This window comes from Bicyclus anynana, chromosome 26 (assembly GCF_947172395.1).
Source record: "Bicyclus anynana chromosome 26, ilBicAnyn1.1, whole genome shotgun sequence".
Classification (NCBI taxonomy): Eukaryota; Metazoa; Arthropoda; class Insecta; order Lepidoptera; family Nymphalidae; genus Bicyclus; species Bicyclus anynana.
In genome coordinates, this window is record NC_069108.1 from 2,579,214 (window position 1) to 2,596,259 (window position 17,046).

The 17,046-nt window shown below is 37.9% G+C and overlaps 1 protein-coding gene across 1 annotated transcript; it reads left to right on the plus strand.

Annotated features, from left to right (window-relative positions):
• Positions 1-9,151: 9,151 nt before the first annotated feature.
• Positions 9,152-17,046, plus strand: LOC112047095 (hemolin). The gene is made up of 8 exons (XM_024084017.2): positions 9,152-9,248; positions 10,032-10,087; positions 10,926-11,046; positions 12,000-12,329; positions 13,626-13,779; positions 14,800-14,894; positions 15,532-15,734; positions 16,696-17,046. Exons 2-8 carry the CDS (start codon positions 10,039-10,041, stop codon positions 16,980-16,982), a joined length of 1,239 nt encoding a protein of 412 aa, XP_023939785.1. The 5' UTR covers positions 9,152-9,248; positions 10,032-10,038; the 3' UTR covers positions 16,983-17,046.

The following is a 17,046-nucleotide window of genomic DNA, read 5'->3' on the forward strand; positions in this document are numbered from 1 at the left end:
AGCCGCAGGACCGACGGCTTTACGTGCTCTGCGAGGCACGGGGGTGTACTAACACCGCCAACTTCCCAACTCCAGGCTGCTATTAAGATTTTCCTTTTAAAAAAAAATCCCAATAACCTATTTTGTTTTTGTTGGATTCGAACCCTGGACCTCATTGTCCGTAGCTGAACCAGCTAACCACGGGACCAATGAGGCAGTTAAATTATATTTTTTATTTCGTTAATGTTTAATAATTAACGAACGCTATCGGATGATAATGATAATGATTGGGATCAAGGCTCAAACAAGGCAAAACTTCTCAACTGAGGTTGAGGAATTTTATTGAAAATTTCAAGATAGAAGTACCTAGGTACTCAGTAGAGATGCGCCGACAATGACTTTTGTCGATTAGCCGACTAGCCGATTAGTCGGTTGCAAAGATGCCGACTATTCGGCCGATTAGTCGGCAATGTCGATCACAGATACAGCTGATTTAAGCGCAAGTCGCTTGCGAGTGTGTCGATGTGTTTTTCTTAATTTTCGTTTGCGCGTAATGGGGAGCAAACGAAGGATTTTAATATTTAAAAAAAGAATCCTGAGTGTCACGTTTCCCCTTGAGTGTACGAGAGGTAATAAATTTACTGCCGTGCTCAACAAAATTTGTCATCTCACTACAGTAAAGTATGGCAATACCAATCAATAACTCTGTAGATGTAAAATTAATATTATATTCATTAACTCATTTTTTATATTTGTTATTTTATAACATTGATTTAAAATTTGATCATGACAAAAAGAAAATCTTTAGTAAAAATGTGTTTTCTTACTCAATACATAACATTATTGGGAAATTAATACAAAATAATAAGCCGACTAGTCGGCGCTTTTTGCCGACTAATCGGCTTTACCGACTAGTCGGCAACTAGTCGGCGCATCACTAGTACTCAGGTATTCCAGGACCCGATCCAGGATTTGGATCCAGGACCTCGTGCCACTGATCGTGCGTAGCTCCATTGGACCTTAAATCTGATCGGATCCGTTCGACAGCACATTCGTTCCATTGTATACTCCGCGCCACGAAACAAGTCCCTCAGACGCGGCGCTAATGTCGTAATGGCGCGTAATGTCATTTGGTAATGGCGGCCATATTGTAATTTGTGTAAGGCGCTGTCGTTACACAAATTACATTATATGAATTTTAGTTTCGGTTTTAGCCGCGGGATTTCTTTCGTGGCGCGGAGTCAAACTGACAGTTTCCTAGGGATTTGACATTTATTTCACTTAAGCCTTAGACCATTAATAACGATAATAATGGTCTAAGACTTAAGCTTATGTCAAACGTCATATAGAACTAATTTTCTTTGACTAAATTGGACTAAACAAATACTTACTAACAATGACGAAGAATTTTTCTGACATAAAACATCTATAAAAAAATTATGTAGAATTGACATGTTTGTTTAAAAGAATAAAATTAGATTTATGATGAATAATGTTTTTGAAATTACTTGTATATTATTGGAAATAAAGGCTTTATTATTATTATTATTATTATTATTATGTCAAACCTGTCAAACGTATCCGATCAATTACTCAATTACCCATAACCACTTGAGTCTCAAATATGCGGATTCAACTTGATATCTCCACGGTCCATTACCTTTAAAAAAAATGGACACAGACAACCAGACGGACAACAAAGAGATCTTAAAAGGGTTCCGTTTTTTCCTTTTGAAGCACCGGAACCCTAAAAATACCATAGATTTATAACACATAGATAGTGTGTAGTCGCCCATAGATTTACGATTCGGTACTAGTACATTGTAATTCTATGGTAGTCGCCGGATTCATAAAGTCGTTATATGTGCCCCGAAATCGACGATAAGTACGCTTGTGTGCGTGTTTGCGAGGGCAATTAGCTTAGCTCTTACGCCTAGTTCGGAATACTTTGGTATTTTAGTCGAGTACGAACGATTTTTGGAACAAACTATGCCCAACCGATGGCTTTCCATTGGCTTACACAATCCGAAATAGCCATTTGACAAGTAAAAACGTACGATTTCAATTGTCAAATTCAATCGTTTCCGTTAGACAATTAGGCCCTAGTATGCTACTCGACTAAAATGCTAAAGTAGTCCGAACTAGGCACTACGCTCACATAGTCACAGAAGTGGCTTACGTTTTGAGTGAAAAATTGTCAGGTGTTGCAGGTCTTTATGTTGTTAGTCTAAGAAAAAAACAGTGTAAATAAAATCACACTCGGAAACTTTTCTTATGTTTGTGTTGCGGGTCTATAGGTTATTAGTCTAAGAAAAAAACAGTGTAAATAAAATCACACTCGTAAACTTTTCTTATGTTTGTGTTGCGGGTCTATAGGTTATTAGTCTAAGAAAAAAACAGTGTAAATAAAATCACACTCGGAAACTTTTCTTATGTTTGTGTTGCGGGTCTATAGGTTATTAGTCTAAGAAAAATACAGTGTAAATAAAATCACACTCGGAAACTTTTCTTATGTTTTTTGCACTCTTTGTGAGACCCGGTTTGCAATAACCAGTTTATAATACTTTGCTTAAGTTGTTCACTAGGTGTAGGTGACCGTAACAACCTATGTTGCTATCCACTGATCGGGTTCAAGGTTATACAATGCTATCTGCTTTAGTATCGTAATTGATCGTTTATTATATTGCTTGACAACCCCCCGAAGGTATAAAGGTAAATGGCGTCATCCTTGCTCTTGTCGGCTTATCCTTAACCCTAAAAATGAAGGTAATCATCATAAACATCATTTTTAGGGTTCCGTTACAAAAGGGCAAAACGGGGCCTTCTCACTATGATGCTATCCGTCCGTCCATATCTCATGAATCGATTAGTCAGTTGAAATTTTCACAGATGATGTACTTCTGTTGCCTTAAACTGAAAAACAGAATAAAATAAATATAAATCATCGAGCCGAGAACGTACGTACGAACGTACCGGAACGCTAAATAAATTTGGAGTATGCTAATAGTAAAGCAATTTTGTAAAAATAACACGGTATCTGCGATCATTACTTTCGGAGCTACAGGGATTTAAAGGGTCAGATTTGCGGCGCTGCCGCGGAACCCTGAAAAACGCCCCATACAAAATGGTACGAACTAATGACGTTGTAGGTACATAATGATCGTTAGATTTGTATTGGCATTAAAAAAAATTACTAATATCTTTGTAATTTCTGCGTTTATGTTTATAGTTCATTTATTAAAAAATGTCACATTTAATGTAAGGAAGCTAAAACTGTATGAATTTTCACGATAAAAAAAAATTAACAGATTTTGATATTTTATAATCTTATTTATTTTGCAAATATCCAGTCAATATTTGCTTTTAATGTATAAATTAGTTAACATTGACCTTATTTACCCGAATTTATTACAAAAATCAATATATTCAAACCTAGTCATCATCCCCGCCTCTCCTGTTTTGCTCCTAATAATATATACCTATACCAATTGTGAGCGCAAAGTATGAAATGTGAAGATCTCGACCATACTCTGGAGTGACCAACGTTCCATTTGAGCGCCCTCTGGGATTTGGTGCCTGGAGCGACTGCTCTGTTCGCCGCATGGACGGGCCGACCCTGCCTCTATCGGCCCAGACTGGGATCGAACCCAGGACCTCCATCTTGTAAATCACATACATGCGCCACGCAGGTCGTCAAAAGGTTTTTTATAGTCCTACCTCTAGCGGTTTCTACGCAGCATCGTACCGGTACGCTTAATCGCTTGGCGGCCAGAGAGCTCGACTAGCAAAGCTAATTTGTAGGGATTAACCGCGAATGGTCACACCAGGAAAAACGAGTCGTTTTTCTTCTGAAGTGATACATTGTCTGGTGACATGAATAATTGATTGATACATAATCGACGTGACAATCATATTTTTATGTTTAGAAGGTTCCACAATACGATTTTTTTATGTTTGTTACCCAATGATGGCACGTTAAAACTATGCTAATTAGCAAACCTGAGCTCTTTTTTTTATTATTATTTACAAGTTAGCCTTTGACTACAATCTCACCTGATGGTAAGTGATGATGTAGTCTTAGATGGAAGCGGGCTAACTTGTAAGGAGGAGGATGAAAATCCCACACCCCTTTCGGTTTCTACACGGCATAGTACCGGAACGCTAAATCGCTTGGCGGTACGTCTTTGCCGGTAGGGTGCTAACTATGGTGGTCATCGTGCCGTTGACAACGCCGCTGAAATTATTTTTGTGTGCCACTAAACATCGAATGTGGTTTCGTTATTTATTATTGTAATACAGCTTTATTCACGAAAATCGGTTCAGTAATTTTGTGTTGAAATCAAAATAATTGAAAGTGAACGAGATTGCCATTAGTGTGTCGTATATGGTCTCGGCGCTAAGACACACAAAGAAAATTTCTATTGATCGGCTTGAAGGCGGTGCCAAGAAAACAAAATGAACTTTTCACTACTCTTGCTCAAAAACACTGTTTCAGCTTCTATAGTGTGTTTTTTCACTACAGAGACAAAAATGACGTTTCATGTGTTGCCTGATTTTTATATGATGTAAATAGGGACGTCACAAAATCGATATTCAGGAATTAAATAATTGCTTAGTATCGATTTGTCAGTTAAGGACCAAAAAATTTATTATTATTGATGAAAATATTTAACTAATTCACGATTTTATCAATGTATTCAATAAATTGTATTTATAATTCGATTACGATGAAAAGTATTTCTTGCAAACTATTAATTATTGGATAGTTTAAAGTAATTTATAAGCTGTAAAAAACGTCCAAGAATTATTATAGGCATGTTTATCATCATCGTCATATCAGCCGATGGACGTCCACTGCAGGACATAGACCATAGGTAGGGACAATTACGATCCTGAGCCGCCGGCATATAATAGCTAATACCTGCGACTCGCTTGATGTCGTCAGTCCACCTAGTGGTGGATCGACCAACACTGCATTTTCTAGAGCAGGGTCGCCTATCCAGCACCTTGGGACCGTAACAACCATCGGCTCTTCGAACTATGAGCCCCACCCTAGCCACTTCAGCTTTGCGACACGTTACGCTATGTCGGTGACTTTGGTTATTGATATCATAATTACACATTCTGTACATTTATTTTATTTCTTATGTATCATTGTATTATGTATATTCTTTTTTAATTGTTGTCTTTTACGAGTACCTACTAGCCTACTAAAAAACGAAAAAGGTTTAATTCGTAAAAAGTTTAATCATACTAAAATAATAAAATTACTTCTATACAACGAAGGAGGTTTTATTCGTAAATGGAATCGTCGTAAAGTATTTATACTTTTTACATAGTATTTATGGCCCTGATTGTTTTATAAAAATTTGAAATTGGAACGAAATGCAGCGTTCTTGTCTGTGGAATGCGTAGTATTTTTTCAAGTATTTGATTTTTATTGAGTTGCGAGCTGCTTCTGCAAAAAGAATTTTAACATTTTATAATGTACTGAATCATTTTATTTTTTCGCAATCGTAGTGAAGAGGATAGTGTAATACGCGGGGCTAAACTCATTAAAAACTTGGTTTCTATTTAGCGGCCCTCGCCTTACGTTCGTGCCTTAAGATACCTCGTATATAATGGGTCTTTTTAGTCACTTGTATAACAATATACTATTATAAGCTATTTGGTATAGCACCGCCTTTAAACCGATCAATAGAAAGGACATAGGTTAGGTACGATGTTATTTTTCGCTTTTTAGAGTAATGTATCTTTGAAATAGGTTATTTTTTTTTTTGTTAAAACGTATACGTATGATATAGAAATATTGTCTTGTTTTGAAAGCTCTAGTCCAATAGTCATTAAATCTAGTAGGATATTTACATTTTAAGGGGACTTTTAAGTACTCAGCCTGCAAAATGTGGAACGACCTACCACCACCAATTAGACTAGCTAAATCTCTTACTGTTTACAAAAAATTAATTAAAGAACATCTCTTAGTTCTACAGAAACAATAACCAAATAAATTGTTGACAGTTGTTTTTCTTTTTATTTATTTTTTTTTGTCCTTATTGTAGTTGTTTAGTAATCTTATTTTTTTTTTTATTTTTTTTTTTGCATATAATATTAATGGTCGTCCTTCGCTCCAATCTAATTTTACTTACCATAGATATGTGGATACACAGTAGTATGTTATTTATCTATTTTAAATTTGGAACCAATAAATAACGCAACACTCTCCCGATCAGTCCGTGAGCTCACCCTGGGGTCATGCCTGAAAATCAGCGCTAGTTACTTAGCGATAGCATAGAGCTGAGGCAGCGCCCCATTCAGCCAAAGCCTTAATATTAAGTTAGTATTCATTCTCATGTTTTTTTTCTTATTTATGTTGTTTTTTTTGGCTGAATAAATGTTTTTATTATTATTAACATTTCAAGAGAAATTTGTCATCCAACAAAACTGCCTCACTTATCCAATCAACTTTAATAATAGTAATAGCTATTAACTTGTGATCTAATCCAAGAAATCCCCGCTAGGCGATGCGACAAGGAAATACGGAAGGCAATTGTTTAGAACATAGGTTCTCAAAGTGGGCAACAACGTCCTTTTGTGAGTTTGAGTTTTTCACGCCTCGTAGTGGGCGATTGTGGGAGATTTTGATATTTTCAGGCGGGTAGTAGGATACAAAGAAAGTTAGATGGCATTGACATGGCGCAGAAAGAAAGAAAAATAAAAAAAAATGCGTGCGTACAAAGTACACATGTCAGAAGTGAAACTTGTTTGGCGAACTAATTTATAAATCTTGTTTATATTTATACAAATCTAAAACTTTAGATTTTCGAGGCTAAGACGAAGGGAAAGAGGAAGATAGGTTAGAATTCAATTGTCATTAAAATATAAAAAGTGTTGAAAATTAATGTAAATTATAAATTTAATTTTTTCAATTTATTTCTTTAATATTTACATTGCGCGATTTCTCTCTCTCGTTCAATCTTTCTCACTATAGCTCTCTCCCACCTCTCACTCCATAGCACTGTGCGTGATACGACGTTCGCTCTGTCTCACTTTTTCTCTCTATCTTTCTCACTTGCTTGCTCCCTACTCTCACTCCACGGCTAGTTGCTTCATACTACGTTCGCCCTGTCTTACTCTCTCTCAATCGGTCTCGATCGCTCTCTCTCTCTCTCTCTCTTTTTCGACACTTCCGTTGCATACCGGCGTGACGTTACATCTGTAAAAATTTTACCCTCATGCGCCTAAAGAAGTTTCACTGCAAAAAATAAGTATAACCTAAAATGACTCCCTAAATATATCTTTGGTGACAATAGCAAGAAATGGCATGAAGGAAGAAGAATTAAAAAAAATAAAAAGTATTGTCACCTAGAATAATGTTATTATGTGTGTAAAATTCCACATACCTCATCATCCTCAGAAAATTTACGACACGGTCAAATCACGGTTTTAATGAAGATATTAAATATTATGAGCCGTGATAGCCCAGTGGATATGACCTCTGCCTTCGGTACGGAAAACGTAGGTACGAATTCGCTCCGGGGCATGCACCTCCAACTATTCACTTATGTATGTACCTACATCTTAAGAGATTAAATATAAGGTGTCTCAAACGGTGACGGAAAAACATCGTGACAAAACTTGCATACCTGAGAGACTATTAGCCTAACCTCTCTCATTCTGAAAGAAGACTCGTGCTCAACTGTGAAACCAGTGGGTTGTTGATGATGAGGCACTGGGCAAAATAAGTTTGAGAACCTATGGTTTATAGTATATACTTATTGAATTGAATTGAATAAGTAATAAAATCCAGGTGTTTTTCCTTGAGCGATGTGGTTTGTTTACCTGATTAGACGTCTTAATGGAGTCACCTTGAAATTGATACCTGATGTGGTATAGTTACCTACCACTACCTAACACCTCTTTACTGAATATTTACATAAAACCCTCTATAGCTCAGTGGTGAAGGTGTCAGACTCATTACCGAGGGATAGTGGTTCGATCCCCGTCCCCGTGAGTTATAAATGGTGTATCTAACACGACTTTCTTTTATGTACGAGTAGGTATATAGATATTTTTACTTGTAAAAAATCGCGGCGCGTGTCCTTGTTAATTGGGCAGTAAAGTTCCGTGTTCCAGGCCCGATTATTTTTTTCAAACATTAAAAAAAAACAGACAAAGACAATATAGAATTAAAAAAAATAACAATACGTGTAGGTACAGGTAATAACTGTCCTAATTAAAAGAATGAAAAAAGTATCCGTTTTGTACACTCAATAAATTCAAAACGTTTTAAATATTCATATAAAAAGTAAATAAACATATTTTCCTGTTGGCTTGCAGGCACGACGTGGAGAGAAATAAAAAAAAAACTTGTCGCTAGGTCGTAGGTACTTTACCTCGCAACTTGTTACAGACAGCTGACTTTACTCGTTTATTTTTTACCAGTTTTATGAGAATTAGCTGGTTTTACAACTGTTTTCAAAAACTAAAGAAATAAGACGGAGTTTTTATTGATAAATATATTAATTTAAGTATTTTTGTTTTCTTTTTTAATTGAGAAAGTAACAATAAGTTGTTAGTGTTAAATTTTGAAATACAAATTATGAAAAATGTTTGTATATTCGGTTGATAAGGAGACGCGTGACGTTTTTTTTTTTTAATGGGTTTCATCGGCTTCAGTACGTTGCTTGTAAAGACACACTCTGGTTAACTACTCTGTGTTCAGGGTTTTGTCCTCTTTTTTATTTTTTATTGAGAAAGAATACATAAGGAACTTAAGCTAACGTATCCTAATAACTATACAAATCACGCCCACGTGGAATGGTGGCAAAAATACTGGCTGCATTTCCGCGCTGGACAGCCAGGCTAAAAGGCGCAGGCCTTTGCGCTAAAAATTATCGATTTTAATACAGGAAAGTTTCCAAATTAATCTCCTAACAGAGCTTGGCAAGCTTAGCTTATCTTCTATGTGAGTCCTATTAAAATCGGTTCACAAAGATTAACTCAGACAAACAGACACACAGACAAAAATAAAAAAAATAAAACTTGTCCATGTTTTGGTATCGTTAGAAGCACATAAGAAAACAATTATTTTGACAGACATACAGACACTTCAATTTTATTTATATGTATTGATTTTGTGTCTCAGATATCGCTTACCTACCCCATACGCATGTATACGTAGTCCATTGATGAGTCGCATACAGAGATCCCTATAAAACATGGCGGATAGGTGAAGCAAACACATTCCCGCCACAAACCGACGCGAGTGGGTGCGTTAAAAATAATAATATTTATTTCAAAATATTTATATTTATTTGTCTATTTATACTTTTATTATGATAAATATTGTAAGTTTGTGAGTTTGTGTTTGATATCTCTGGATATGAGTAGATAAATATTGTAAGTTTGTGAGGTTGTATATCTCTGGATCTGTTGAACCGATTTTTAAAATTCTTTTACGTAATTTGTGAGTGCTTTTTTGGCTTTTATCCCCGTGTTCCAGGGAACGGGAACTACATGAGTGAAACCGAATAATGCTAGGCTGATTTATCGTGGTTATTGTTATTGAATTGATCATTGTATAAGAAGGACTGTGTTTTTTTTTTCGTAATACACGCAAGGTGTTGTTAAACATATATGTATTTTTATAAGGATTATCTTGATTCATTCATTTAAATGAAGTTCAGATAATTTTATTTCAATTGTTTGTCTAATTTTGAAAGTCCAATAATTGGCTTTGGAAAATCGTAGGAATTACCTACACGTAGCTCTTAGTTTTATTTTCGTTGATTTTAGAGTTTTATTGCATATAAAGTAAAATGCATTTAATTTAATATAGTTCTCTAAAAGTGTACAAGTGAAGTGGAAGTTGTGCATGAGTGTTTTAGACTACGATTTTGGTATTAGGTGAATAATTCGGCACCGCCTTCAAGGTGATCAAAGTGGTAGAAAGTATTAATGATGTATTATTCGCTTTTTAGTTTCGTGGGTCGGATGTATTTAAAAATATATTTTTACATACATAGATAGTTAGAGTTATATTTTTTTTTCAGGATCAAAATGGCTAGAATCACAAGCTGTGCGGTTTTAGCGCTCTGCGTTTTATTAAGTACGTTATTTCAAAAACTTATATTTTATGAAATAGTACAACGAACAGTAGAACGAACATTCCTTTTTTATTTTAATTTTACTTTACTTACCTTTAATAAAATTTCATTTTTGCTTGCTTTTCACCCGTTTACGAAGGACATTTCACATTACATAGACTTAAGCCATACTCGATGTGCACTGTTACCAACAAACAAACTAAAAATAAGATATCGCTAGTAATTTCACATCTAATAATACTTGATTTTAATTAACTTGTTCTAAAATTAATGAAAATATAAATAATTAATAATTTTCGAATCATTAGATATTATAGTTTTGGACAACATTAAAAAAAACAAACAATACTTATTTATACACAAGTTATAACATTCTGACGGCCTCCGTGGCGCAGTGGTATGCGCGGTGGATTTACAAAACGGAGGTCCTGGGTTCGATCCCTGGGCTGGGCCGATTGAGATTTTCTTAATTGGTCTAAGTCTGGCTGGTGGGAGGCTTCGGCCGTTCCTAGTTAGCATACAGGTACGTGTTCGGATTTTCATCCTCCTTCTAACAAGTTAGCCCGCTTCCATCTCAGACTACATCATCACTTACCATCAGGTGAGATTGTAGTCAAGGGCCAACTTGTAAAGAATAAAAAGAATTAAAAAAAAAGTATTACCTTAATTTCGAATAATATAGTTTGTTGATAAACTGTGTACATAGATTATGGCTTTAGCATAGACGGTCTCTCTCTAGTCTTTACAAAGATTGTCTTTGCCTAAAAAATATTAACCATATTTTTTTTTCGCTACTGGACATGCAAAGATTGGTGACTGTACAGCCAAATGATTTTGCAGGCGCATCTCAACCTGTGGAAAAGCTATCTTTGCCAGTGTTGAAGCAACTCCCTTCTGAAGTGTTGTTCAGAGATCACAAGGAACTAGTCCTGGAATGCTCCGCTGATGACGTGGGCGTCAAGTAAGTATTTTCCTATTTAATATGTATATAAAAAAATGTGTATGTTATTATCATCACCTCTGTGGTGCAGTGGTATACGCAGTGGATTTATAAGACGGAGGTCCTGGGTTCGTTCCCCGTTTAGGCAGATTGAGGTTTTTTTAATTAGTCCAGGTTTGGCTGACGTGCCGTCAAATGATATAGCGTTCCGGCACGGTGTCGTGTAGAAACCGAAAGGGGTGTGAATTTACATCCTCCTAACAAGTTAGCCCGCTTCCATCTTACATTGCATCATCACTTACCAACAGGTGAGATTGTAGTCGTAGTCAAGGGTTAACTTGTAAAAAAAAAGACTCGTAAGATACATTTATCCCTAATTTATAATTTCATCACGAAATATCGAAAGCTGCGCTTGACGTACAAAGATGAAATGTTGCCAGGGAGTTATAGTAGACGGCTGCTAAAAAACAATTTTTCGTCAGGGCCGGATTAATGAAGCGGATGACAGCAGGAGACGGCCGCTAATTAGTAATTTTACGTGATACGTCTTTGCCGATAGGGTGGTAACCACGGCCGAAGCCTCCCACCGGCCAGACCTGGACCAATTCAGTAAATCTCAATCGGCCCAGCCGGAGATCGAACCCAGGACCTCCGTCTTGTAAATTCACCGCGCATACCACTGCGTCAAAATAAAAAAAAAAATTATAATTAACTTGTTACTTAATTAATTAAAATAAGTTTGATTAATAAGCTTAGAACAATTAGATATGGTTCACATATTCTAAATAACATTTTATAAACATACAATACATAATTTAAAATAAATAATTATGAAATGACATGCTTTTTCTACCTTCATTTATAATTTCTTTGTTGGTAAACAGTACTCGTCAAGGAAGGCTGCAATATAGTTGGTTGGGGCCACGAATGCCGTCAAGTATACTGAATGGCAAAAGCTTGTTAATCATTTACAGATACACATGGCAAAAGGATGGCAAACCATTCCCGGACCAACAAGCCAAGGTGGAACGCAATGAAGGTACCCTCGTCTTTAAAGATCCCACCAAAGCAGACGAAGGGGTATACACCTGCATTGCTATATCCTCACTGGGAGCCGCTACTTCTAGACCCGTCCACGTCAAGCGAGCGTACTTAGAAGAGCCAGAAGTAGCCGTGAAGGAGCACTCACCTGTAGAAGGCAAGACTTATAAGTTGGATTGCAAAATACCCGATTCCTACCCAAAACCAGAGATTTCTTGGGTTCTGAAGACAGACAAGTCAAAGAATAATGTAAGAGGAGAGAGGTAAGTCTATTTCAAACAAAGATCTTATAATAATACTAGCGGACCCGGTCAAGCTTCGCTTTAATTCGGTCACTGCGGGACGAGGTCAATTGACCTCGTAGGTAAGTATCGTCTTCAAGAGGTACGAGGTCGTTGAACCTCGTATTGCAACGCTGATCTTATAGTACGAGGTCAAAAAACCTCGTACCGTACGACGAGCGACGTGTTAACTAATGAGCGCTTCTTCCTTACCCTTCATGGGCGTAGCGAAGTCCGGGGGGGGGGGGTCTAGCTGCCCCCTAGCAGTGCGGTTGGTTACTTAAGAAATTATGGTTACGGCTGAGAACTGGCTGAAACCGAAACTGAGACTGAAGTTGAAATTCGGGTTCGGTTTCGGCCTTAGCTTCCTACCTTGAAACCTACGAAAAGTCCCGTATAAAATTTCACTCCCTCTTTTAATGGGATTGGGGGCGGATTTAAAAAATAAAATGTGCACGATTTTTTAGTCACAAATATTCTGTATACCAATTTTTTATTTTCTACCTTGAAAATTGCGGAATGCTGCATACAAACCTTCACCTCCCATTTTTGGGAAGTGGGGGGCGGGGGGGGGGGGGGGTTAGAAAGAGACAAAAAGTAGCCTATGTCACTATCCATCCTATCAATTATCTCCACTTAACTATTTTGCCGTAAAAGACGAATAAGCAAACAGACAGACTTTCACATTTACAATATTATTTATATAAAATATAGCCTATAGAACTCGGGGATAGTGTAGCTTCCCAACAGTGAGAGACAAACAAACAATCAAATTTTCCCTCTTTATAATAGAATACTAGATTCTTAGCAGAAGCTTCAAAAGTGGATTAAAAAAAAATAAGAAAATCAATGTTCAACAAAGGTTTCACAATATTTGTCGGGACAACTTTATTAACAAACCAAGCTGTAACCAACATAAGACCCTCGAATGGCAGAGAATGACCTCGAGTGGAGTCACGCACTTGTGAATGATGTGTGTAGGGTTAAAGGCGCTTTTGACTGTTAACAAACACTCCCCTTTTCCACTCGAGTCACTCTATCCTATCACAAGTAACCCATAAAGAATTACACAATTAGAAATGTGGACGGCTCGAACGGCACGAGCATACTGAAGCCGACCGTACGACGAGCGCCTTACATCGATAGTCGTCCCGCCAAACAATCCCTACCCCTCTCTAACTCCCTACTCTTTACGGAAACAAGTCATACCATCTAGTCTCAGCACTAGCCAACTCGAGATCGAGCGACGTCATCCTATAGACATCACGTGGTTTTCAGGTTCACAATATCCGATGAAGGCGACCTATACATATCTAGTGTGACGAAAGAAGACACGGGCGACACCGAGTATGTGTGCGTGGCCAAGTCACCCGCTACTGACTCCGAGGTGGTGCTCGCCAAGCATGTACTGAAGAGCGTGGTGCCCAGCAAGGTAATGGACATTTTTTTAAATAAAACCTCTTTGCGCACGCTTTTCAGAGAGAGCACAGATCAATATGATACTCAAATGATAATTTTATACAAAATATATTATCTTTTATCTATGGTATATTTGGGTTTATTAAGATATGGGTCAATGATGTTGAAGAGAATACTTCAATGAGCGCGATATGTTTGTAATCGGGTTGTGCGTGCTGCCATCTACAGGCAAAGTGAAACAGTGTTTGTTATTTTAAACTATCAGTAGATTGCGTTCGTAGGACTTCGAAACAAACCCATTGTGTACACTTCAAGAATTTGTTGCGATGTAGTTATGTCAGAGGCTCATAGATGGCGCTTTGTTTTTATTTTCAACATTTTTAACAAATTAAAAAATGAGGTTTTATAATGCGTCGGAATATTTTTTGAAATAATTACTTCAGTCTTCTGACCACTATATTTTTCATTTAGTAATCTTTATTCAATAACAAGTAAGCGGTTAGCCTGTAACAGCGATCTCACCTGATGATAAGTGACGATGCAGTTTATGATGAAAATGGGCTTGCAAAAGGTAGTCATATAGAACTTTATTCTACCCATACCTTTGACGGTTTCTACCCAGTATCGTACCGGAACGCTAAACCGCTGGCGGTACGTCTTCATCGGTAGCTACGGTCTTAGGCTACGGTCGATGCCTGCCACCAGACCTGAGACAATTTAAAAATTATAAAACCTTAATCAGACCCGGCCTGGGAATCGAATCCAGGACACCTGTAGAGAACCACAACACTACCAGTTGCGTCAAAGAGGTTGTCGTTTTATTGTAGGAAGAATTACAAACGTCCAATGAAGGGGTAATGGGAGGAATCCTGACAGTGTTGCCAATTTTTGGGGAATTTCCCAAATTTCGGGTAATTTAAACTCAACCTTGGACCATTCTCCAGTTGTGGGGATTGGTTCTGTGCGTGGGATATATTTTTAATCAGGTTTCAAAGTTCATAAAATATAATAATAATTTATTTTTGATTTGAAGGAGGTAGATCATGAGATGGTGCAGCAGTATGTGACTAAGGACACCACAATAAAGGCTGGAGAGAGTGTATATTTGTACTGCATTTATGGAGGAAAGTAAGTATTTTTTCACAGATCAAAAATCAATATCATTAGCCTATTTTAACGGTCCATTAAGGACTAGGCTTGTATAAAGAAGAGAGAGAGGCAGAAGTAACCCGAAATAAAGAAACAGAGAGAAAGAAAGCAAAATTGGCTGCATTTCCACGTTGCATAGCCTGATCCTTAGAGTGAAGTGAAATTAGGTGGAAAAAATATTCGCACTGCAACTCCATGGTCTAAGTTCTCCACGGCAAAAGGTACTATGTAACTTTCGGTCAGAGAGGCATACTTGTGCTTCTGTTACTTATCGGTTTTAACTTTTTCTGCTGCTTCTCTCGGTCTAGATTCTGTCCCTCTGATATGATATGAGACGCAGCAAATGTGGTAACGAATTTACTGTCACACATTAGGATCCGCCGTTTTTCCATGGAAAAACGTCAATCCATAATCCCGACTGATTACTGAAAGATCGATTAGCGCAGGAATATTTGAGGTGAAAACAAAGGTGAGTTTTATACTTAGGTGGCTAGGATACTACTGGGACAAAGAGTCTAAGTAAATGGACAGTCCCATCTAAAATAAGCCACATGTTCAGTTTAATATTACGTAAAGATATATTTAACTCCATGACCCATTCATCTGTGTCTTCCAGTCCCCTGGCGCACCCCGACTGGTTCAAGGACGGCAAGGACGTCAACAACGGTCCCAAGGACCGCGTGACGCGCCACAACCAGAGCGTGGGCAAGCGGCTCATCATCAAGGAAGTGTGGCTGGAGGACGCCGGCGAATACTCCTGCAGCGTGGACAATGAGATCGGGAAGGTGCAGAAACACAGCTTCCACGTTAAAGTTGTCAGTGAGTATTTTTAACACTTGATGTGGCCCTTATAAGTCAGCAGGTGATGGAACGAGCTATGCGTTTCTCTGCGTGGTCAAATCAGAAATGAGGAGATCCGTAGACGAACCAAAGTCACTGACATAGCTGCGAGTCGCGAAGCTGAAGTAGCAATGGGCGGGGCACATAGTTCGAAGAGCCGATGGACATTGGGGTCACAAGGTGGTCTGAGGACATAAGCGGGTTGCAGAGAGCCGCTGGATGCTGGCGGCTCGAGATCAATTTGTTTGGAAGTCCATGCAAGAGGCCTATGTCCAGTGAACAGTGAACAGTGTTTGTTATTTTAAACTACCAGTAGATGGCGTTCATACAGAACTTTGAAACAGTCCCTTTTTGTGCACTTCAAGGACCTATTACGATACAGTTATGCTTGAGGCTCATAGATATTTGAATCTTTGTTTTTAACCCAATAAAAAAGGTAGAGTTTCTTTTAAATTGTACAGAAACTTTTTTTTCAAGAACTTTTATTACAGTCGTGAGGTCTACAGTACATTCGTATTTTCTTTTATTGTATGCGTTAAACTTTTAGTTCCTGTAGGTATGGTCGTCGTCGTCGTCATCAACCCATATTCGGCTCACTGCTGAGCTCGAGTCTCCTCTCAGAATGAGAGGGGTTAGGCCAATAGTCCACCACGCTGGCCCAATGCGGATTGGCAGACTTCACACACGCAGAGAATGAAGATAGGTCTCTGGTATGCAGGTTTCCTCACGATGTTTTCCTTCACCGATTGAGACACGTGATATTTAATTTCTTAAAATGCACACAACTGAAAAGTTGGAGGTGCATGTCCCGGACGGGATTCGAACAACTCTGCCTCCGGAATCGGAGGCAGAGGTCATATCCACTGGGCTATCACTGCTCTTTATGTAGGTATGGTATAGGTAATATTTTGCAAAATTTCAAAGTTTGACTTGTTCACAGGCGCCCCTAAGTTCATCAAGAAATCCGAACAGAAGTTGGTTGTGAAGCAAGGCGATGACGTCACGTTACCATGCCACGTACGCGCGGTTCCCGAAGCCAAGGTCTCGTGGACCTTCAACGGTTCCCGGCCTTCCAGGACCCAACCCGTCACATCGACCCAGGGCAACGTGGTGGTGTCTGACTTCATAATCAAGAATATCCAGAAGAGTGACCAAGGATACTATGGCTGCAGAGCTGAAAACGAATACGGCGACGATTATGTTGAAACACTACTGTATGTGCAATAAACTGTAATAATAACGGTTTGAATCTTAATTGTTTTTTATCGAAATAAACATTTTAAATGCAATA

Bases quoted from the DNA above. Each gene is read 5' to 3' on its own strand.
- LOC112047095 (XM_024084017.2), top strand. From the start codon at position 10,039: ATGGCTAGAATCACAAGCTGTGCGGTTTTAGCGCTCTGCGTTTTATTA. The intron at 12,330-13,625 runs GTAAGTCTATTT...CGTGGTTTTCAG, and splicing joins AATAATGTAAGAGGAGAGAG to GTTCACAATATCCGATGAAG. The intron at 14,895-15,531 runs GTAAGTATTTTT...TGTGTCTTCCAG, and splicing joins TACTGCATTTATGGAGGAAA to TCCCCTGGCGCACCCCGACT.